General features: G+C 45.9%; 1 protein-coding gene across 1 annotated transcript in view; it reads left to right on the top strand.

The window, feature by feature from the left end:
* LOC135909884 (uncharacterized) overlaps nucleotides 1–19,762 on the top strand; it is a 234,741-nt gene that overhangs the window by 132,231 nt on the left and 82,748 nt on the right. The window contains exon 6 of the mRNA XM_070529808.1: nucleotides 8,775–8,871. Within this exon, the coding sequence (XP_070385909.1) occupies nucleotides 8,775–8,816 (42 nt within the window). The 3' untranslated portion in view covers nucleotides 8,817–8,871. The remainder of the gene's footprint in view (nucleotides 1–8,774; nucleotides 8,872–19,762) is intronic.

The raw sequence follows: 19,762 nt of genomic DNA, 5'->3' as shown, positions 1-19,762 counted from the left end.
CCTTAGAGGGCAGTTATCTTTATGGGTCTTGGCGCTGAAGAAGACCTCAAGAGTGCTCACTTTGCTATTTCTAATGTCCCTAGCTAATTTTGACAGGTTCATTTTTTCGCACAGCTTCTTCGCATGACGTTTCAACTTATTGAGCGATACGTTGTGGTGACAATGAAAAACAGCATTTAAGGCTTCCAACGCCTTCACCTTGTAAGTCTCTCGTGGAAAGATGGCAAAGCCGCCTTCTTTGTCCGATGAGAGTATGCAGTAGGCGTTCGTCTTCAAATAAGACGCCAGACGATTAAATGCGGGACAACCGGGGTCACACTGGTCCCGTAGAAGAACGTCCACGCCACTTGAAACGCACCGATCCATTTCACTCACGGGAGCCAAACTGGACACTTTTCGCACCAGGGAAAGCTTTTCCGGAGCGCTGGTCCTGGGCTTCACGGCAAACTTCGTCCCTAAAGCCAGACACTTTTTGACGTCCTCCGGTAGCGTGACGTTTCCCTCGGTGAAAAGTGAGCTCTCAGGGCCTTGTTTTTCCTTCTTAGGACGAGGCTGGCCACGTAGGTGGGACAGGGTACTCTGCCAGAGGAATTCGGTCGTCTGGTTGGCGAGACGATTAAAATCCCAGAAGGCCCGCTTCGCTCTATCTTCTCTCATCAAGCTGTGCAGTTGGGCTTCTAGGTGAACACGGTAGAGGCGAGCCTGTCTTGACCATTCGGACTTGAGAATTTTACAAATGCGGTTTCCATGACCGACTGAGGGGTTGAAGCCTCCGAAAAGAAGACTCACATCTTCAGGTAGGAACTTACGCCGAATGCAGTAGGAGAGCGCGCGTGCTTTGCAAGTCGCGACGCGATCAAAGAAACTGTGGCGCTTGGGTCAGAAGAGACACATAGATAAGAGCCCGATGCCCTCCGTCATTTTAGCGCCTTCACTTCAGATCATGCTTAACCAACACGCCCAACTATCCATCCTAACTGTCGCGAGGGATCGTGAAAAAAAGGCCGTCAGAATACTACAGATGCCATGGCGTGTATTCTTCAGTATAGTGTTATTGATACCATTATGATCACATGTAGAGAGAGAGAGAAACTTTATTTTGGTTCCTTCAAGAATTTAGCATCTCGAGGTCTCGGTCGTCTTGGGCGCCGGCGACTTGGAGCCTCTTCCAGCAAGGGTGGGCCCCTATTCCAGTGTAGAAGAAATTTTCAGTTTACTCAAAAGGGAAAATATGCCCGCTTCGGTTACATCAATTTCTGGCATGTCGATGGCAGATATACAATCCTTCATAGGCACGGTAGTAATATCCTCCCAGGTAAAGGTTAAAGACAGCCATGAATGTCTCATTTAGAAGTTCTGCGCATTGCGATTCCGGAAGTGAAGTGTTGTTGCTATTATGAAGAGTGATATCAGGATGTTGTTTGGGATTCACGATGCGCCAGAGTCTTCGAGGGTTTTTTTTAGGCATAGATGTTAGGCTATGGCAAAAGAAATGACGGCATGTGGTTTTAAGCAATGTTTGGTATTTTTTTATCGCAGGCTTTGTAAGGCAGCCAAGAAACCAGCGTAACGTTTTTATCGGCTCGTCTGTAGAGTGGCTTTTTTAAATTGTTTAAACGCCGAAGCTGCTGCGTGAACCAGGGAGCAGTACGGTTGCTTGTTATTGTAATGGTAGGATTGAATTTTTCTATTAGTTTTTTGAGGAAGTTTTTAAACAGAAGCCAATTTTATTCTACAGTGAATGATAAGTGCCGGTCAATAAAGTGTTCTGAAAAACTCAATAATTCGGAATTCATACTAGCAAAGTTGGCTCTGTTGTAGCATCTGATTTTTTCGTTGGTGGCTTGTCATGTGTTAAACGGGCGTGTGAAGCTGCCGGTGATAATGGCGTGGTCAGAAAGGCCATCTAAGTGGGTGATATCAGAGCAAAGGTCAGGATTGTTTGTAAGTATCAGGTCGAGAATATTTGCAGAGGTCACCGAGTGCCGCGTAGGTTGATCTATTACTTGTGTTAGCGAGTGGTCTAGGCAAGTGTTAAGAAATTCGTTCGCTTCGGTATCTTTGCACACAACTGTGAGCGTTGACCAGTCTATTGAAGGAAAGTTGAAGTCACCGAAAATAATTCATACCGAGTTGGGAAATCGAATTATCACATAATCCAAAACTCTGCGAAATTCACTCGCATACGTGCACGTCATATCAGGAGGGCGATAAAATACACCGATAACAAAAGACGTCAGGCTACATTTGAGGGAAACTAACACGCATTCAAGACAGGAATTAACAGCAACTGGAACGGCCACTACATCATGTTTTATGGCAATAAAAACACCGCCTCCCTTTCGCTGAAGCCTGTCAGTACGAATTAAATTCTGTACCGCTGACCAAGATACAGTTGTCAGGAACAGTATCATCATACCTTGCTGGTGAAGCAGCGCACTGACACAGACACAGCGAAGACAAACAGGGAAATACGACACTCACTGCACTCGCAACTATTTTATTTCAGAACACATACTTCATATTTATATATCTGCGCACCCTCAGGCGTCAAAGAAAATCAAGGCAAGATTAAAGGCATTTTTTAAAAATCATTTGCCCGCGCATACTCGGGCGTCAAAGATATGGCACCTATCTATCATGGTGCGCAATCCTATCGTAATTTGTTGCAAGCCTAACAACAATTTTTACTAAACAATTTTTTTCTTTTTAGTGTACTTCCAAAAAGGCAACCTCACCATTGCTTAGATGTACAGATGGCTGACTGATACAACCCTCTCCCCTCTTGTGAATATGAAAGGCTTCGATTATTTCGCTGGTTAGCTTATCATTATGGTGTGATAAAACTGTGGTATCATTGTAAAGCGGCCAGCACCCATGTACCACAGTTTTATCACACCATAAGGATCAGCTAACCAGGGAAATAATCGAAGCCTTTCATGACATGAAAGTTAATGGAAGAGAATGTAAAGTATTGCGGGACACAGGTACGACCTATGACGTGGTGCACTCGTCTCTTGTAAAGGCAGCAGATTTCACAGGGGATTACGTGTACTTACGGCAGGCCTTGGAAAAAAGTACGCTGACCCTACCAGTAGCCAAAGTAACTTTCAAACGTTCGTTCGGTGAAACTGAGACCGAAGCAGCCGTCTCGGACAAAGTATTGCCAAGGTGTTCATATTTGTTATCAAAGAGAATGGCAAAAGAGCTGCTGAAGTTGGGAGTCACGCTCGACATGAACCCTGTAATGATTGTTACTAGGTCGATGGCGAAAAAAGCTGAAACTCAACCGCAGCTTCTTCCACGCGCTATCACTCGCAGCGCTGCGGACCAACATCACGGCCTAGCAGATAACAACGGCGGCCTAAGTTTAGGCTTGCAGGGATCCGTCGACGAAGAAAGGGAACGTGAAACCAGTTGCATTCAACCCACGACCCGCCGTGGTTGCTCAGTGGCTATGGTGTTAGGCTGCTGAGCACGAGGCCGCGGGATCGAATCCCGGCCACGGCAGCCGCATTTCGATGGGGGCGAAATACGAAAACACCCGTGTACTTAGATTTAGGTGCACGTTAAGGAACCCCAGGTGGTCGAAATTTCCGGAGTCCTCCACTACGGCGTGCCTCATAATCACAAAGTGGTCTGGGCACGTAAAACCCCATAATGTTTTCAACCCACGAGCCGCGATTTTCAGGCGTTGTCTTCCTTTGATAAGGGTACGTTGATGTAGGAACAAAAGAATGATTGAACTCGCAAAATGCCTTCAAAGCGTCTTCAAGCAAGTAACAGGAAGTGGCTTGTTTTATGAAAGAAGTGGCATAATGTAACGTGTGTTTCACGGAAAGAAAGGTATAACCGTTGACCAACTTGTCGTTCCTCTGAAGTACCGCGAAAAGATTCTGCAGCTTTCCCATCGGGCAGGCTGGTCCGGTCATCTCGGTATTAACAAAACAAAAGCATTTTTGGTATGCGAATATTACTGGCCCGGCTGCTTTAAAGATGTGGAACAGTTTGTTTGCAGTTGTGGCGTTTGTCAGCGTACAGGCAGACCGAACGACAAACAAAAGGCGCCATGGCCACCGTACCCATTATTACGGAGCCATTCCGCCGAGTCGTGGTAGACGTGGTTGGGCTTTTCCCTGTAACAAAGTCGGAGTTTAAATATCTCTTGACCATTGTAACAAGCATGTGATGCCCCCTCGGGCATAATCTTCGTTGGCCCACCAGGCTTAGTGGCCTGCCAGACTCGGTAGGCAACATTGGTCACCGTACCGCAATAAACACCGACGAGCACAGCTACTCGGCCTGACTCGGTGGTCAGTCATCGTTCATCACCACCACGCTGCGGAGTGTCCATCTAACGGAGAGTGCCTCGAGCCCTCCACTGTTGACGAACCCGGACGGATCCTGACAATCATGGTGTGCCCCGCAACTAAATTTCCTGAGCCGGTGTCATTGCGTGCCCAGACATATACAGAAATAGTAGATGCACTGTACATTTTTTCCCGCGCTGGTTTTCCGAGGGAAATCTAGTCGTATCTTCGCAGGGTCTTTACGAGCGCGTTGACCACCACGTTTTTTTAACAAGTGTGGCATCAAGATACACCACAGCTCTGCTCACCATCAACAAACCAACAGTGTAGAGAGGGTTCATTGAGTAATGAAGCGCGTATTACGGGCCTTGTGCTACGAACAGAAAAAGGTGGTAGGTCTTCGTTTGGCTTGAGAACGCACTGGATCGGGGACATTTTCGGAACTGGCGGTTATATATGGCAGTTTTCGATTTCTGGCAGTTAAAGTAGACAATTTGCTTCTCCGCTTCAAACGAATTGTGCCGTCAATTAAAGGATTCCTTTAGTTCATTGTCATATTTCTTCTTTGGCTTACGAAATAATCTCGGCTGTACTATGAAGACCCCTGCTACCCGTCCGTTTTTTTTTCGGTATTAGCAGAACGGTATTCAGCGCAGTAGTCATGGGCACACTCCGCTGCATGTCGTGCAGTGTTCACGTCTGACATGTCGAGCACCAATTCCCTCAATTTAGTTGGAAGCGTGGAATAAAACTGATCTAGGCAAACTGCTCTGGGCTCGGTGGCTGTGCCACCACACGCACCAGTAACCCACTTCTATTCATCATGCAGGTTTTCCTTTCTGCTGTCGCACGCGTGCTGCTGCCCGCGATGGTGATGTCATTGAGCGTCGTGAGGGAACTGCCAGATCTGCGCACCGGCTTTGACGTGACAAGTTGGCGCATACGTGTCGACAGTCATTCCGCCTCTCCAAATGCGCCACCACCTCAAAACTGGATGCTTGAGCAATTACCGAGAGCCCTGCTGCCATCGACGACAATTGCAGAGCCAGCTATAAAGGAACCACTGCCATCATCCGCGCTCTGTGGGCTCGGTGGCTGTGCCACAACACGCACCAGTAACCCACTTCTATTCATCATGCAGGTTTTCCTTTCTGCTGCTGCGGACCCGCTGTGGTTGCTCAGTGGCTATGGTGTTAGGCTGCTGAGCACGAGGTCGCGGGATCGAATCCCGGCCACGGCGGCCGCATTTCGATGGGGGCGAAATGCGAAAACTCCCGTGTACTTAGATTTAGGTGCACGTTATAGAACCCCCGGTGGTCAAAATTTCCGGAGTCCTCCACTACGGCGTGCCTCATAATCAGAAAGTGGTTATGGCACGTAAAATCCCATATTTAATTGTAATTTTTTTCTGATGTCGCACGCGTGCTGCTGCCCAGGATGGTTAGGAGGAACTGGAAGTTGGGAGGGAGTGAGGGAATGCCCTAGTACTTATCGGTGGGGATTCAAATATGACGAGCTGCAAAAGAGCTATAATGGAGCGTTCCCGTGCAGGACAATGGACGCAATACTGAGAGAAACAAAAAGCGAGCTTTCGGAGAATGTTGCAGAGCGCAATTCGGTAGTGGTAGTGGCGGGGCTAAACGATGTCTTGAACGGTGAAGCCGCAAAAGTAGTGGAAAGATTAGCGGAGGGAGTAGACGATTTAAGGGCGATAGCACAGCAAGTCTAGATCATGGTATGCACAGCACCGGAGGGGCAAGGACGGAACGGAGAAATTGCCAAGGACGTTATGGCTGCTAATCATGAGATAAGAAAGCTAAGCCAGGAGAAAGGATTTGAAGTGGCAGACATAAACAGAGACGTGCACAGAGCAGGCTTTGGCGGAAGCTTTACACGCGATGGCATCCACTTTAATGGAAGGCTACGAGCCGAGATCGGCTGGCGCCTGGCAGGTCGGGCAGTATAGCTTCTTTAGGGGGTCTACTGCGCCTCAGGGCGTAGGGGTAGATAGAAACAGTGTAGAAAGTACAACAATAGAGGCTGACGCCAATAAAACGGCCACTAGGAGGTCCAGGAAGAAAACTACAACAAATAAATTTAACACCAGGATCAGGTACATAAACATGCAAGGCGGTAGAAAGAGAGTGAAGTGGTTAGAACTACAACAGCAGTTAAATGACGAAGAAGTAGGTGTATACGCGCTATGCGAAACACATTTCAGGGATCTAGAAGACCCACCGCTTATTGAAGGCTACGTCTGGGAAGGGAGCAACAGAACAACAACCGAGAGGAAGGGAGGAGGAGTAGGTATGATGATACATCAAGGAACAAATTGGAAAAGAATAAAGTTAACTTGCAAAGAACATGTCTGTGTATCAGGTACAATTGCCGGTAAAGACACATGGCTAGGAGTAGTTTATTCAGGGACAGGGGCCGAATGCAGGCAAGAGAACAAGGATCTAGTGAATTGTCTCGATGACGATATAAAGCAGGTTGGAGAAGGTGCCGATATTTGTCTGCTGGGTGACATGAATGGCCACATCGAGGATATGGATGGATACACAGATTGTAATGGGAGGCTGATGCTAGACTTCTGTGAGCGACACAACCTAGTTATAGTAAATAGAGAAAGTAAGTGAGAGGGACAAATCACAGGGGAGTCCCGTAACAGACAAACGACCATTGATTACTGCTTAATGTCGCAGGGGCTGTATAGCAAGCTCGCATTAATGGAAATAGACGAAGAGGGTAAGTACAGCCTCGGAAGTGATCATAAGCGTATGACTCTACAGTTGGGAGCACTGCTCAAAAGAGAAATGCAGGGAAGTCAAAAAGAGTACGCAAAGTTAAATGACGAACAAATAGCGCAAATAGCGGCCGGCATAGAGGAAGCAATAGAGAAACATCCCATGGAAAGGTGGGAATATAATCAGTTATAACTACTCATTAGTACAAAATAAAAGAAGTAAAAGGAGTAAACCGCTGGAGAGGAAAGAGGAAGCCACGAAGTTGGTGGAATAAGGAAATTAGGGAGGCCATCGAACAACGGCGGTTGGCATTTCGGGAACACAGAGAAGCAAAGAGGGCGCAATTATCTGAAGAGGAAATAGGCCAAAAATGGGAATATTATAAACGAAAGAACCAACAAGTGCAGGTGCTCGTCCAGGCTACAATAAAGCCGTCCTCTGATCGCTGGCTGGCTGAAGTTCGCGATGCAACTAATAAAGGGAGGTAAAGAAAATTCTGGAGCCATATAAGCTTGCTGGGTAAAGCAAATCACAGAAAGCAGGAACAGATTCACGATGCCGAAGGAAATTGCTTAGAGGGAGATGACGCGGTGAACTACATCGGTTCAGTTATAGCAGACTCATTTAGGAAAGACGATAGGGTAATCACCCCAAATGAGGGAGAATCACATGATAGCATAATAGAAAACAGCTTAGAACTGACCAATCTTAACTGGAAAAAGGCCAAAGCAAATGTTCCAAAATGCACGTCCGCGGGGATAGACGAAATTCCAATCAAGTTAATTAATGAACATGGCACAAGAAGCAAGGAAACACTGATAAAAGCATTGGAGGCACTCATAACAAATAAGCCAATTCCGCACAGCTTGAAACAGAGTAAAATGAATTTGATTTATAAAGGGAAAGGTGATAAGAAGAACATAAAATCCCTCCGACCAATTACGATAACATCAGTTATATATAGACTGGCGATGCAGGCGGTGAAATTAAAAATGCAGTCATGAGTAGAAAGTAATAGAATATTCGGAGAACTTCAGAACGGGTTCAGAAGTGGTAGGCGCGCTTAGATGATAGCCTGTTCGTGCTTACCCAGTGCATGTAAATAGCTAAGGCGGAAAATAGATCTCTGTATTTAGCCTTCCTGAACATGAGCGGTGCATACGACAACGTGAACAGGTAACACCTGTGGAACATATTAAACACGAAGGTATCGGTGATGATGATGTGTAGTGTTTTGTGGCGCAAGGGCGAGGTTTGGCCAAAGAGCGCCACGACAAGTGGTAATGTTGATGTATTATGGAAGATGTGACTTGGCTGTAAAGTGGCCTAAAAATAGTCGCTGTAAAGTTCGTAAAATATACGTGCTATAAAATTATGGCGATGACTAATGACGAATATCATGAACATTAAAATCCATCGTAGAAGAATGATGCAAATTAGAAAATATATAAGATGGTAAAATTACTTGGAGCACAGCTGCCTCGCCAGAGCCCTTGAAACACAAGGGCCTAGAGGCACGTGCTATACGAAAGAGCTATCACAGCGGCATCCTCTGAAGAGAGGAGGCGCTAAGAACATGTGGGGCTAACATGCAAGACATCTTTAAGAAAACTTAGGACTGCGTTGGTGTCAGTTAAAGGTTCTGGGCCGAGTAACATTACTGAATGAAGGGGAATGTGCTGCCGGTATGCTAAGGGAAAATGTTTCTTTCTTTCAGATTCGGCTTTCCGACACTCCAGGAGGACGTGGAGGACGGTAAGCCGCCTCCGCATCTAGCCGCCTCGCATCTACCGCAGGCTGGAGGGTCACTTCCGGTGAGTAGAAAATTATGGGTGCCAAATGTGTGTCCTATTCTGAGACGACAGAATAGGACATCTGTTCGGCGTGATTTTGTTACAGAGGGCCAGAATCCTAACTGTGGCTTTATCACGTCGAGCTTATGATTTGTTTTCGCGTCCCATAGGCGTTGCCAGTGGTTCCGCAGTTTCCCTCGTAAGAAGGGCTTCCGATCTGTGACAGGAACTGCAGCGGTAGGATTAGCAGAATGCGATGCAACTGACGCGGCCATCTGGTCCGCCAGAACATTACCTTCGATGCCCCTATGACCTGGCACCCAGCATATGATGACATGCTGGTTACCTATATACGCTTTACACAGAACGGAATAGAGTTCATTAATTAGTGGATTTTTGTGGTTAGAGAATGACATCAAGGCCTTCACAACACTGAGGGAGTCCGTATATATGACTGATTTCTAGAGTTTTTATTTCCTGATATGCTTCGCAGCCGACAATAGTGCGTAGGCCTCAGCCGTAAAGATACTAGTTTCCGGATGCAGTACATCGGTGGCCGAGAAGGATGGACCGACGGCTGCGTAGGACACCCCGTCATGTGACTTCGATGCGTCTGTGTAGAACTCCGTGCAGGAGTGTTTGTGCTGGAGTTCCCGGAAATGCATGTCGATTTCAATCTCTGGAGCGTGTTTTGTAACTTGCATGAAAGATATATCGCATTATATCAGCTGCCACTCCCAAGGAGGTAGCAGCTTGGCTGGATGCATTAGGCGAAGCTCAAGGAGTGGAACATGCATTTCATGACTAAGCTCCGTCACACGCAGCGAGAAAGGCTGTCTTACGGAGGGACGATTATGAAAGAGTGTAGCACATGTCATCTCGTTAACGGTATTATACCACGGATGTTCAGGATTAGAGAGGACTTTCAGAAAATATGTTTGGCTGATGTATGTTCTCTGAAGATGAAGAGACCACTCATTCGATTCTGCATATAAACTTTCAACGGGACTTGTCCTGAAAGCGCCCGTGGCTAAGCGGATACCTAGATGGTGAACAGGGTCTAGCATCTTTAGCGCACTCGGGGCGGCAGAATGATAGATCACGGCGCCATATACTAATCGTGACCGAATCAAGCTCTTGTTCGCACTTGTTTAGCTGGTTTTTCTGCGTGGATCACATGAAAACGAGGAAAATTGTAGACTTGGCGTCCGAAAAACTGAAAGACCTCTTCGGTGCGCCCTCGTTTGTGAGGGCGATCAGGAAGTTTAGGAAAAGCGTTTTCCATAAGTACACTAGGGCTTTCGGCCACGATGCCGACCACCCACCATGGAGCCCAGCAGGGGGACGTGACAGGAGTTCCTGCTAGAGAAACCCTGCCAACGCCAGCCGTACATCGCTGCTATAACCAAATACCGCATAACCAAGGCTGGCTAGCTACACAAGGTTAACCCTTGCCGCCGGGAAACTAGGAAGTGAGGAGAAGTGATGAGAGGACAGGAAAGATGAAAAAGGCAAGAGAGAAAGACGGAGATTGGAGAGGACAGGAAAAGGCGACTGCCGATGTCCCCCGGGTGGGTCAGTCCGGGGGTGCCCTCTACGTGAAGCAAAGGCCAAAGGGGCGTGTTGCCTCCGCCGGGGGGCCTTAAAGGTCCGAACACCCGGCATCGGCTCAACCCCCAGGATCGCCCTTTCCCCGGACGCGCATTTACATTCGCTCGCCTGTGCAGCCGATCGACTGCGGCGCCGCCCCCGCGTCACCAACGGGAACTATACATCTAGGTAACTTTTCGCCCTAGGGGAGCGTAGGTCCCTAGGTGTCGTGTAAAAAACGCACCTAGCTCCTGAAACGCCCTAGTCCCCATGTGGGCGCGCGCGGTGCCCACAGAAATATACCATAGCGCAGATAGTGCGCGGTAGTATTGTTTGTGCCAACTCGCCGGAGTAGCAGGGTAGGCGGTTCATTGTGCCTACACGCAAGCAGCACGACCACGAACAAAGCGATACAAGGTGGAACAGCGCGTTTTACGGCAATTGAAGTGATGTGTGTGTGGCGTGCTTGGTGTGTGCAAAGAGCAATTTAGTTGCGCGTGTGACGAATGTGCAGCACAAATAGCACGACCACGAACGAAGGTGGAACATCGCGTTTTGGCGTGCGCAAACAGCACGATCACGAACGAAGCGATGCAAGGTGGAACAGCGCGTTTTGCGCAATCTATTTGTGTGTGTGTGCGTGGCGCGTTTGTGGTGTGCAAAGAGCACGACGGCGATCGTCTTCTAACTGCGCCAGAGCCAACCAATTGTTGGATTCTACATAGGTATTGAACGGGCGTTAAACCTAAAGAAACACGGGATTGCGACGCGACTAGCCGCGATGTATAGCACTGTACATACGTAAGTTTACAGCACCAACTTTTAATTCGGAGTCAATAAGGGACACGCCACGAGTGATTTGTATGTGGAGGTTAACTCATACGTGCATTAATTAGCGGCGGTATAGAAAAAAAATGGCTGTGGCTTAGCTAAGGTTAAGCCCAGGATGCGAAGCATACTAGCCTTTGTTTTAGTTGTTGAACCACTGTTTAGCCTGGTGAACTGCTGTTGCTTGGCTATACTTGGTTCGGCTAGACGAAGAAACAACTCACGCGTTACTCTGCTTCGCCTTCAAGAGTGTAACGCGATAGCGTTCCCGTCGACCCGCCAAGGGGTGTAAGACAATGGGCTACGGCGCAGCGACTACGCGCCCTGCATTGGACGCGGTGAGCGTCGAGCAACGCAGCGTTTGGCGCGGCAACAAAATGTGCGCCTGAGCAAGTGACGCACGCCTGAGCCTTAGAAACAGCTCGTTTCTAAGGCAACGCCGCATTCACTAGAGGCGCTTTTGTACCGCTTTGAAGGATCGTACTCGTGGCTTAGTGGTAGCGTCTCCGTCTCACACTCCGGAGACCCTGGTTCGATTCCCACCCAGCCCATCTTGCAAGAGGCGGGGATTGCTGAGACACGTGCTCGAAAGCGTTTCCACGCATGTTTTGTCGGTGTACTCGATGAACTAAATGCCACTTTGAAGACATTGTGACGAAATGTTGGCGTATGTGCGTAGTGGCACAGTTTGAAATGTGTCGCAGACTAAATCCGAAAAGAACCGAAGCGTACCATGTGTAAAAAATGTGTGAAAACTACTGCTGCAAGCTTATGTTATGTAGCATTGACCGAGGTCGAGATATTGTTCTCATGAATGTAGCATCCATCGCCTTTGTACGCATGCGCTGGCTTCGGCGCACTATCATCGAGGCATTGATCAAGGTTAATAAAATTTTACCCGCAACGAGCGCGTCGCCCTGGTTTCGGTTTCGGTTCTCGCTGCTATTCGTGATAATAAACAGTTTGTAAATTGTGCTTTTTGTTGGCAATTCTCTGGACAAGGGATGAAAACGAAATCTGGCAATGAAAATAAGCATCACGTAGAATATTTTAAACGAAAAACTGTTTCAACATTCTTTAATGCAACTCTAATTCTAAGGCTCTAAGCGCCACCTATTTCCGGTAGTCAAAATGTGCCATGGCGGCTTTCTGTTAATTGGATGTGTGCGTAGCATGAGAGCTTCAATGGTACATCTCAGCTTTTTTGGTTATCCCCAGCTGTTCCTTATATTTTCGCGTAATAACTCTTTCTTGTACCCAATACCATACCGAATAGGGATCGTATAGAAGCTCAGAGGCTGAACCTGTCATTCACATAGACAGGTAAGGTAGCTGTTTGCGACCACTTTCAACTGATCTGGGACGTACATAATTTTTTGTGTGATTTATGCATGCTTAGGCATCATTTTTCACGCCGCCTGAAGTTCTCGCTGAAAGTACGCTTTAAATGGATTGAGTGAGCGCTTTAAATGGATTGAGTGTTTTCTTACTAACCGTCATCAATTTGTTACTGCGAATAATTACGATTCATCATTGACTGAGGTTCGTTCTGGTGTGCCTCAGGGATCAGTACTAGGGCCCCTACTGTTCCTGATTTATATTAATGACCTACCTTCTTCATTGACATCTCACATTCACTTGTTTGCTGACGATTGCGTGATATATCGTGAAATAATTACTAACGACGACACTAATGCTCTTCAGTTTGACTTGGACTACGTGATTGATTGGTGTAACACTTGGCTTATGGAACTTAATATTAATAAATGTAAAGTTATGCGCGTGCAGAGGAACACCTCAAGTACTCTTCCTACTTACTATCTAAATAAAATTCCTTTAGAACCCGCTAACTCATACAAATACTTAGGAGTTCATATAACAGCAAAACTAACCCGGAACATTCACATTGAGTACATAATAAGCAAAGCTAATAGCATGCTCGGTTACTTACGCCACAAGTTTTCCAAAGCACCATCATCCTTAAAATTACTACTTTACCAGTCATTAGTGCGCCCTAAATTAGAATACGCTGCAGCTGTGTGGGACCCATACCATGAAAACCTTATTTCCTCACTAGAGCTTGTCCAAAATAACTCAGTCCGATTCATATTTTCAAATTATAACCGTACCGCTAGCATAACATCAATGAAGGACAATCTATCTCTTCCATCACTTGCATCTCGCAGAACAATAGCACGTTTGACACTGTTTCACAAATTTTATTACCATTCCTCCCTTCACAGTAACTTCATCTCTCAGCCTCATTACCTATCGAGCCGCATCGATCATCGCCATAAAGTCGGACTTCAAACAGGCAACACTAACACTTTCAGTCAATCTTTCTTTCCCAGATCATCACGACAGTGGAACCACCTTCCCTGTGAAATTGTATCTATTGTCGACAACAAACTGTTTCGTAAGGCTTTAGCTAACATTGTATAATTAGGAATTATTAACATGTTATTTCATTTACTTGCCGTACTTACAGGCGACTAAGGACGACACTGGTTAATATTGTACTATCAGGAATTACCAAGTTGCTACTTTGTTTACATTCTCTGTCATACTTACAAATATTGTGCAAGATATTACATAGTATTGTATAATTAGTAATTAACTAACACACTGCATTGTTTATTTTCCGTACTTTATTGTTATACTTCCCGTTTTCCCACTCCCCTCTGTAATGCCTTCGGGCCTTGAGGGTACCATAAATAAATAAAAAATAAAATAAATGCACTGCACGCCTTAAATTGACACCCATCTGTAACGTGTTTGAGCCGTTATATATAGCCCATATTTTGCGGACTACGCTTTTAACCTCATGCGCACTACCGCCCGTTTGTTCTGTTGCGCTCGCGATATCAATGTTTTTAGATCCAGAAGGCTGATTCCTCATGAAAGAAGAGACTCGCCGTGTTAGATTGTACACATGGAAAGCGAACGCTGTGACACGTTCTTTAAATTGGTCGACTGTTGCAAGCGGTGGCATCATGGCCGTCATCGAAGTGTATATACAGGCACACTATAATAGAGACATACTTATTTACAGTGCCAAATGAACAATTTGGTGTTTCGTCCCTTGGCGCTCTCCTGCTCGGCCTGACAGGCAGGTGTCACGCAGTGCGTTGCACTGAAAGCGCATGAGCATACCGCGAAATCTACGCGAGCGTTTTTATAGACAAATGCTCGAAGATTTCTATCACCAGCTGCGACTTGAAAGTGCGTTTAGCTAGCAAGCCAGCAGTAGTGTCTGAGCTTTCAAGCATACACTTGATCATACGAAGATAATGAGACAAAGTGTAAACACATGAATGACAGATTCAATATTTCTTGACACTCGTAAATCTTCATACCTGCCAGTTGTTCGTTAGTGCGTGAAAAAGTGGAATTTTGTGATGTTTAAAAGCAGACATTCGTTCATCCAAACGTGGCTTTGCCTAGGCCGTCGCATTGTATGACTGAATTATCAAATGTATGGGCATTGGAGCAATGAGGTGATGAGGTGATGGTATTCTGTCTGAAGTTTAGCCATTGTCAAAGCAGCAATTTCGACTGGCACAGCAACACTCATCTGAATGGCATCTGTCAATGTCGTAAGTTGTCATTGCTTCTTTCAGCACATATGTTACATGGTCTTTGACATCTTCAGTACGACCTAAATGTGTTTCACAGCTGTGATTGCCTCAGTGCATATAGAAGCAACGAAGTGATCCCAAATACTTTTGCAGAATAACTGAAATGTGGGCAAGTTCATTCGGATTCATGATTATGGCAGATTTGAACCCAACACTGTGTAACACTATTACACAGACTGGCGTTTCGCGTAGTCGAGACAAGATTCTTATTAAAACCTCGTTGAGATTTGACAAACTGTTAGCTAGGTGGAATAAAGTAATTGTGATTCAGAATGGTAGCCTCCGCATTGAGCACAAGGCAAGAGGTGAGTTTTTTATTGTGATCATTTTCTACAAGCATGCACATTAGCGTTACAGTAGTACGAGCATCTTTGTAGCACATCCTTCCCTGTATAAAAAGGGTCATGTTGCTTACTGCTTAGCTGGTGTTATGCATTGTCCACTTCTATGGTGTTGATGCCCAGGATCTCTACAAAACGGAACCTCTTTGGTACAGTCGTGTGGCTGCTTGTGTTCTTCTCCCCTAGCCAGAGGCATGAAGGGTGGTTCACGGTCACTGACCAAGTCTGATGTATAACCCGACGTTTTGGAACTACACACGGGTTCCTCGTTCACTGAGTTGGACAGGAAATCGTCGTCACCTATGTAGCCAGCATGTGACGTAATGAACATGCGTAAATGGCAGGCAGAGTCCCTGGTGTCCGTTTCATCGTAGCTGGCGTCAATTGAACGATTAGCGATTCTAGCAGCCGCTGGGATGACATGCTCTTTTCTTCGGCAACAACAGTGGCATTGTCCCAGTCAATCTTGTGACTATGTTCCTGCGTATGCTCGGCAAATAATAGTCATGTGACTATTATTTCTTAGATCACGTTTTATATTTTCGTTTCGATGCCTGACCAGCCGAACTTTCATCGAATCCTTGATTATGCAGCCAGAGGCAGTGGCACTGGTTGTGTCCTGTTTGAGATGAATGGTCTTTTTGTCCGTGTCTATCCACTATCACCTGGGCTTATCTCCTGGCTGCTGAAGTGTGCCTGCATTTTCCAGGTCAACTACTCGGACATTATTGTCTGGATACAAATTGGGTAGATCTTGTATGCCATGCCCAACATCAGAGTAAGTTTTCTGTTTCTGCCAGCACTTTTGCTCATGCACTTTCATTTTCCTCCAGTCCGGGAGTTGTGGAAAGAAGCTGTCTGCAGTAGCTGGAAGTGTAGTCCTAAGCCTTTGGCTCGTAAGCATTTGCACTAGCGAGGAGCTATTTTTCAGAAGGCTCAGTCTATAATCGTGTGTCTTGTAGGCATCACCTGACATCTCAAGGGAGTTCTTGGATAAGTTTACGGTGGCTTCTGTGAGATCATTGCGCTGTTGGTAGCGTGGACTGCACGCCATTTGTTGGAATTCTTATGAATTCTGCAAACAGCGAGCTGCGCCCTTTTGCAAGCTACAGTTTTTTGCGGTTCACGACCACTACACTATTGCACGCCTTGTGAAAACAAAGAAGCATTGAGTTGCAACCACAGGTCCTGTCAAACTAGCCAGTACTAGATCAGGATACCCTTACCAGTATTTTGTGACGATGAGCCACCATACCCCTCCAATAGAAAATATGTCCATAGTGAAGTTCTGTAACAGCTTTTCTCAGAATCGCAATTGCAGGAGTGCCACCCTTCTCTTAGCCCTGTGGTGCTAGCATGTACGACATGACTTGAAGACATTTGCTGTTTGTATGTATTTATGATGCAGTACTTTGTCGTCTTGCTAGGCATTTATTGATTCCAAAGTTGCCTTCAAGTGAGAAGCGCTGGGTGGGTAAGCTCCTGTAGCTTCTTGGGCGCGATGGTTTTATTGCCAAAATATCAACATGTCTTGGACTACATTGTCCTTGTAAAGCCCGAATTCTTTCAGAGTTTGCAACACCTTGTCCAGCTCTTTCAAGTGAAAATGCAAAGTTGGCAGCAGCATTATTCTAGCACTTGTTCTTTCTTCAGTTCTTGTAAAGAAGGTGGGGAGAGGCAGCATGCATAGCCTTCAATCCTGGTAGGCCCTTGTGGTGCCTGTTATTCTCCTTCACATGAGAACTTCACAGTGTATCAGCTGCGGGAAAGTCTTTGCCTAAGATGTACATTATGCCTCATAATGCATCAATCATGTGCACACTTTATAAATTGGGAAACAGATTGTTGCCCCATTTATAGAATTTATCTCGAGCTTGCAAGAAAGAAAGCACTTCTTTATATATCTGGGCATAGCCAGGCATTCTGTCTCTGCAAAATATCTTGAGGCGTATCTACTAACATGCTGCCCATCGTCTTGCTTTTGGCTGAGCACTGCAACTAGACCACAGCACAAAGCATCAGCTGTGATTAGCAGCTGGTCTCTCATTTTGAGGAACACCAGCCAAACACTGGATCTGAAGAAAGTATTTCTTTCCATTTTGAGAATTCTGGAACCTGTGTGGGTTCCAGACAAACCATGCTTTGAAAACAGCATGCTGGACAATGGGTGTAGTGTTTGTCATGTTAGGAGCGAATAAACCTGGATAGGTGGTCATGCCTATTAGCAGCAATAGTTCTGGAGGATGGTCTTGGCATGTCTGTGACAGCTTTGAGCTTGTTTTCATTCATGTGCCCCAAGTAGGATATTATTGTGATGCCAAACTTACATTTCTCTTTGTGGATGGCAGCTCTTGCACAGTGGGTGCCCTCAAATGTACTGCAGAGTTCGTTGTGTTGCTGTTTAGTTGAGCACCAACTGATAACCTCGACCATATGACAAGCAACACATATAAGTTCTGGATGAATATCATTCATATACCATTGTGTTTGATCTGGGGCACACCAGATACCAAATCGCATGAGCAGTTAAAGCGAAACCAACGGAACGGTGCTGTAAAGGTGGTCAAGAACTTTCTGTAATTTCTCAGGGATTTGCCAAAACCCTGAATTTGGGCATCAATTTTTCATACACCAAGCTGTGACTCGTAGTATCTGAAGGGTATGCTCTACTGCAGGAATTGGATATGATGCTCATAGGGCTTGCTTGTTCAGTTTTTGTGTAATCCATAAAAGTGTGGAATGCTCCTGATGGCTTGGTCACCACTAACATAAGCGTGCACCAAGGAGTTGGCTCTGTCATAGCTGCCGTAAAACCAGTCTTAAACCTGGAGAAGTTTGGCTTTCGTCTTCTATAAAGGTAGCCATACAAAACAGTGAAATATTAGTGCACAGCACACAGGCTCCAGTTTCAACATTGTCATGCAAGCTGCGCAAAGTATTTGAGGATGCGGCTTTGAATCTCCACAGCCATTAACATTCTCAATCTGTCTAAGCACTCGACTTCAGCTTCACAATCACCTCTGTGACATATTTAGAAAATTTATTTGGAAATAGCCGCATTCTGCCTGATGCACGAGATGGAAGTTTATGTTGTGCTGGTCGCCTTACACACTGACCACATTAACTTGGAGGTCACCACCTTCTCGAAATGTCACGAACCACATTGTTTTCAGGGTGAGACAAGAAATCGTGTCTAATTATCATCTGTGACAAAAAGAAATAACTGATGCCTGTGGCAAGGTGCCATTCAAGTGGTTGAGTTCCTCCAGGAGGTAGGGGGTGATACGAGTGAGAACCCTCAAAAACCAATTATGGCCTTAGCCAAGCAGCCCCAGGTGACATACTAAAGCTTTTTGGGCACAATGTCATTAGGCACCACCCTATATAATTTATTTGCTTCCACAACATCTGCATGGCTCACGAGTGTCCGGTGGTAAATTTCTGAAGCCACATCAACCTCGATGTAGCATCCTTAATTCCAAATACTTCAATCTGCATGCCACTATGTATGGTGGGGGTTACTGGGAAGGAGACTAACGAACAGCTACACATAGATAAAAACTCCTTAAAGGCTGTTATTGTGGAAGAACTGCCCAACATCAACACATGCTATATGGTACAAGAATGTTGCTGCTATCAAAGATGAATTCAGTCAGTAATTGAGGATGAAGATGGTTTTACTCAATAGCCTTATAAAAAATGGTAAAAGAAAGCTAATAAATTTGGAACTCATGTTTTGAAGCTTGTCTGAAAAAAAAATCATTAGTATTTCTTCAAATACCTCACGCAGCCGGTAATCCTGTTCTACTTCTTCATGACCTTCAGGTATGCTAGAGAAGTCTTTCTCTTTATTGGGCTAAAAAATGTAGTTGAGCAAAAGGAGTAGACCTAGGTGGCTGACAGGATGGCTCTTCTTTAAGTGCTTTGTGTAGAAGAAAAAGCATGCAAACATCTTCAACACTGTAATGGGCACTAACTGTTAGGGATGGAACATGAAAAACCCTAAGGAAAACATTTAGGCGTGGTTGATATGTAGAAAATACACAGAGACTAAAGATAGTGAAGGACAACGAAAAATGTTTGTGTAAGCTTCTTCACCAATGCATTTGTTGCCTGTAGACAACACTAGGCAGAACTCGGAAAGCGACCTTCACCCCAAGTCCACGTCAATTCTGCGTGCAATTTGTGCATATTGACACAAAAATGTGGGGCTCCTGCACTGCAGAAGAGCACGTGCAATGGTCGACGCCACGAAGGAAGATGAAGTGCGTAAGCTGCACGCTCTTGTTCTGCCCCGCCATTGAAGAGAAGCATACATTTTGCAAGACTCCGTCTCCAATCTACGTTACATTTTTCTGGTGGAGGTGTGGGGTACGTGCTACCACTCCCAGATCGAACACCGTCTACAAGCCCAGTACGAAGTCCAGTCGAGCTGACTCCTGTGCAGGTACGGAAAGCTGCCGACTTCAAGGACTGCCACCTGAGCACGAGCCCCTACGCAATCAAGTCAGAAAG

This window comes from Dermacentor albipictus, unplaced genomic scaffold (genome assembly GCF_038994185.2).
Source record: "Dermacentor albipictus isolate Rhodes 1998 colony unplaced genomic scaffold, USDA_Dalb.pri_finalv2 scaffold_31, whole genome shotgun sequence".
NCBI lineage: Eukaryota > Metazoa > Arthropoda > Arachnida > Ixodida > Ixodidae > Dermacentor > Dermacentor albipictus.
Note: the sequence above shows the minus strand (reverse complement) of the source record. Positions and strands in the feature narration are given on the sequence as shown.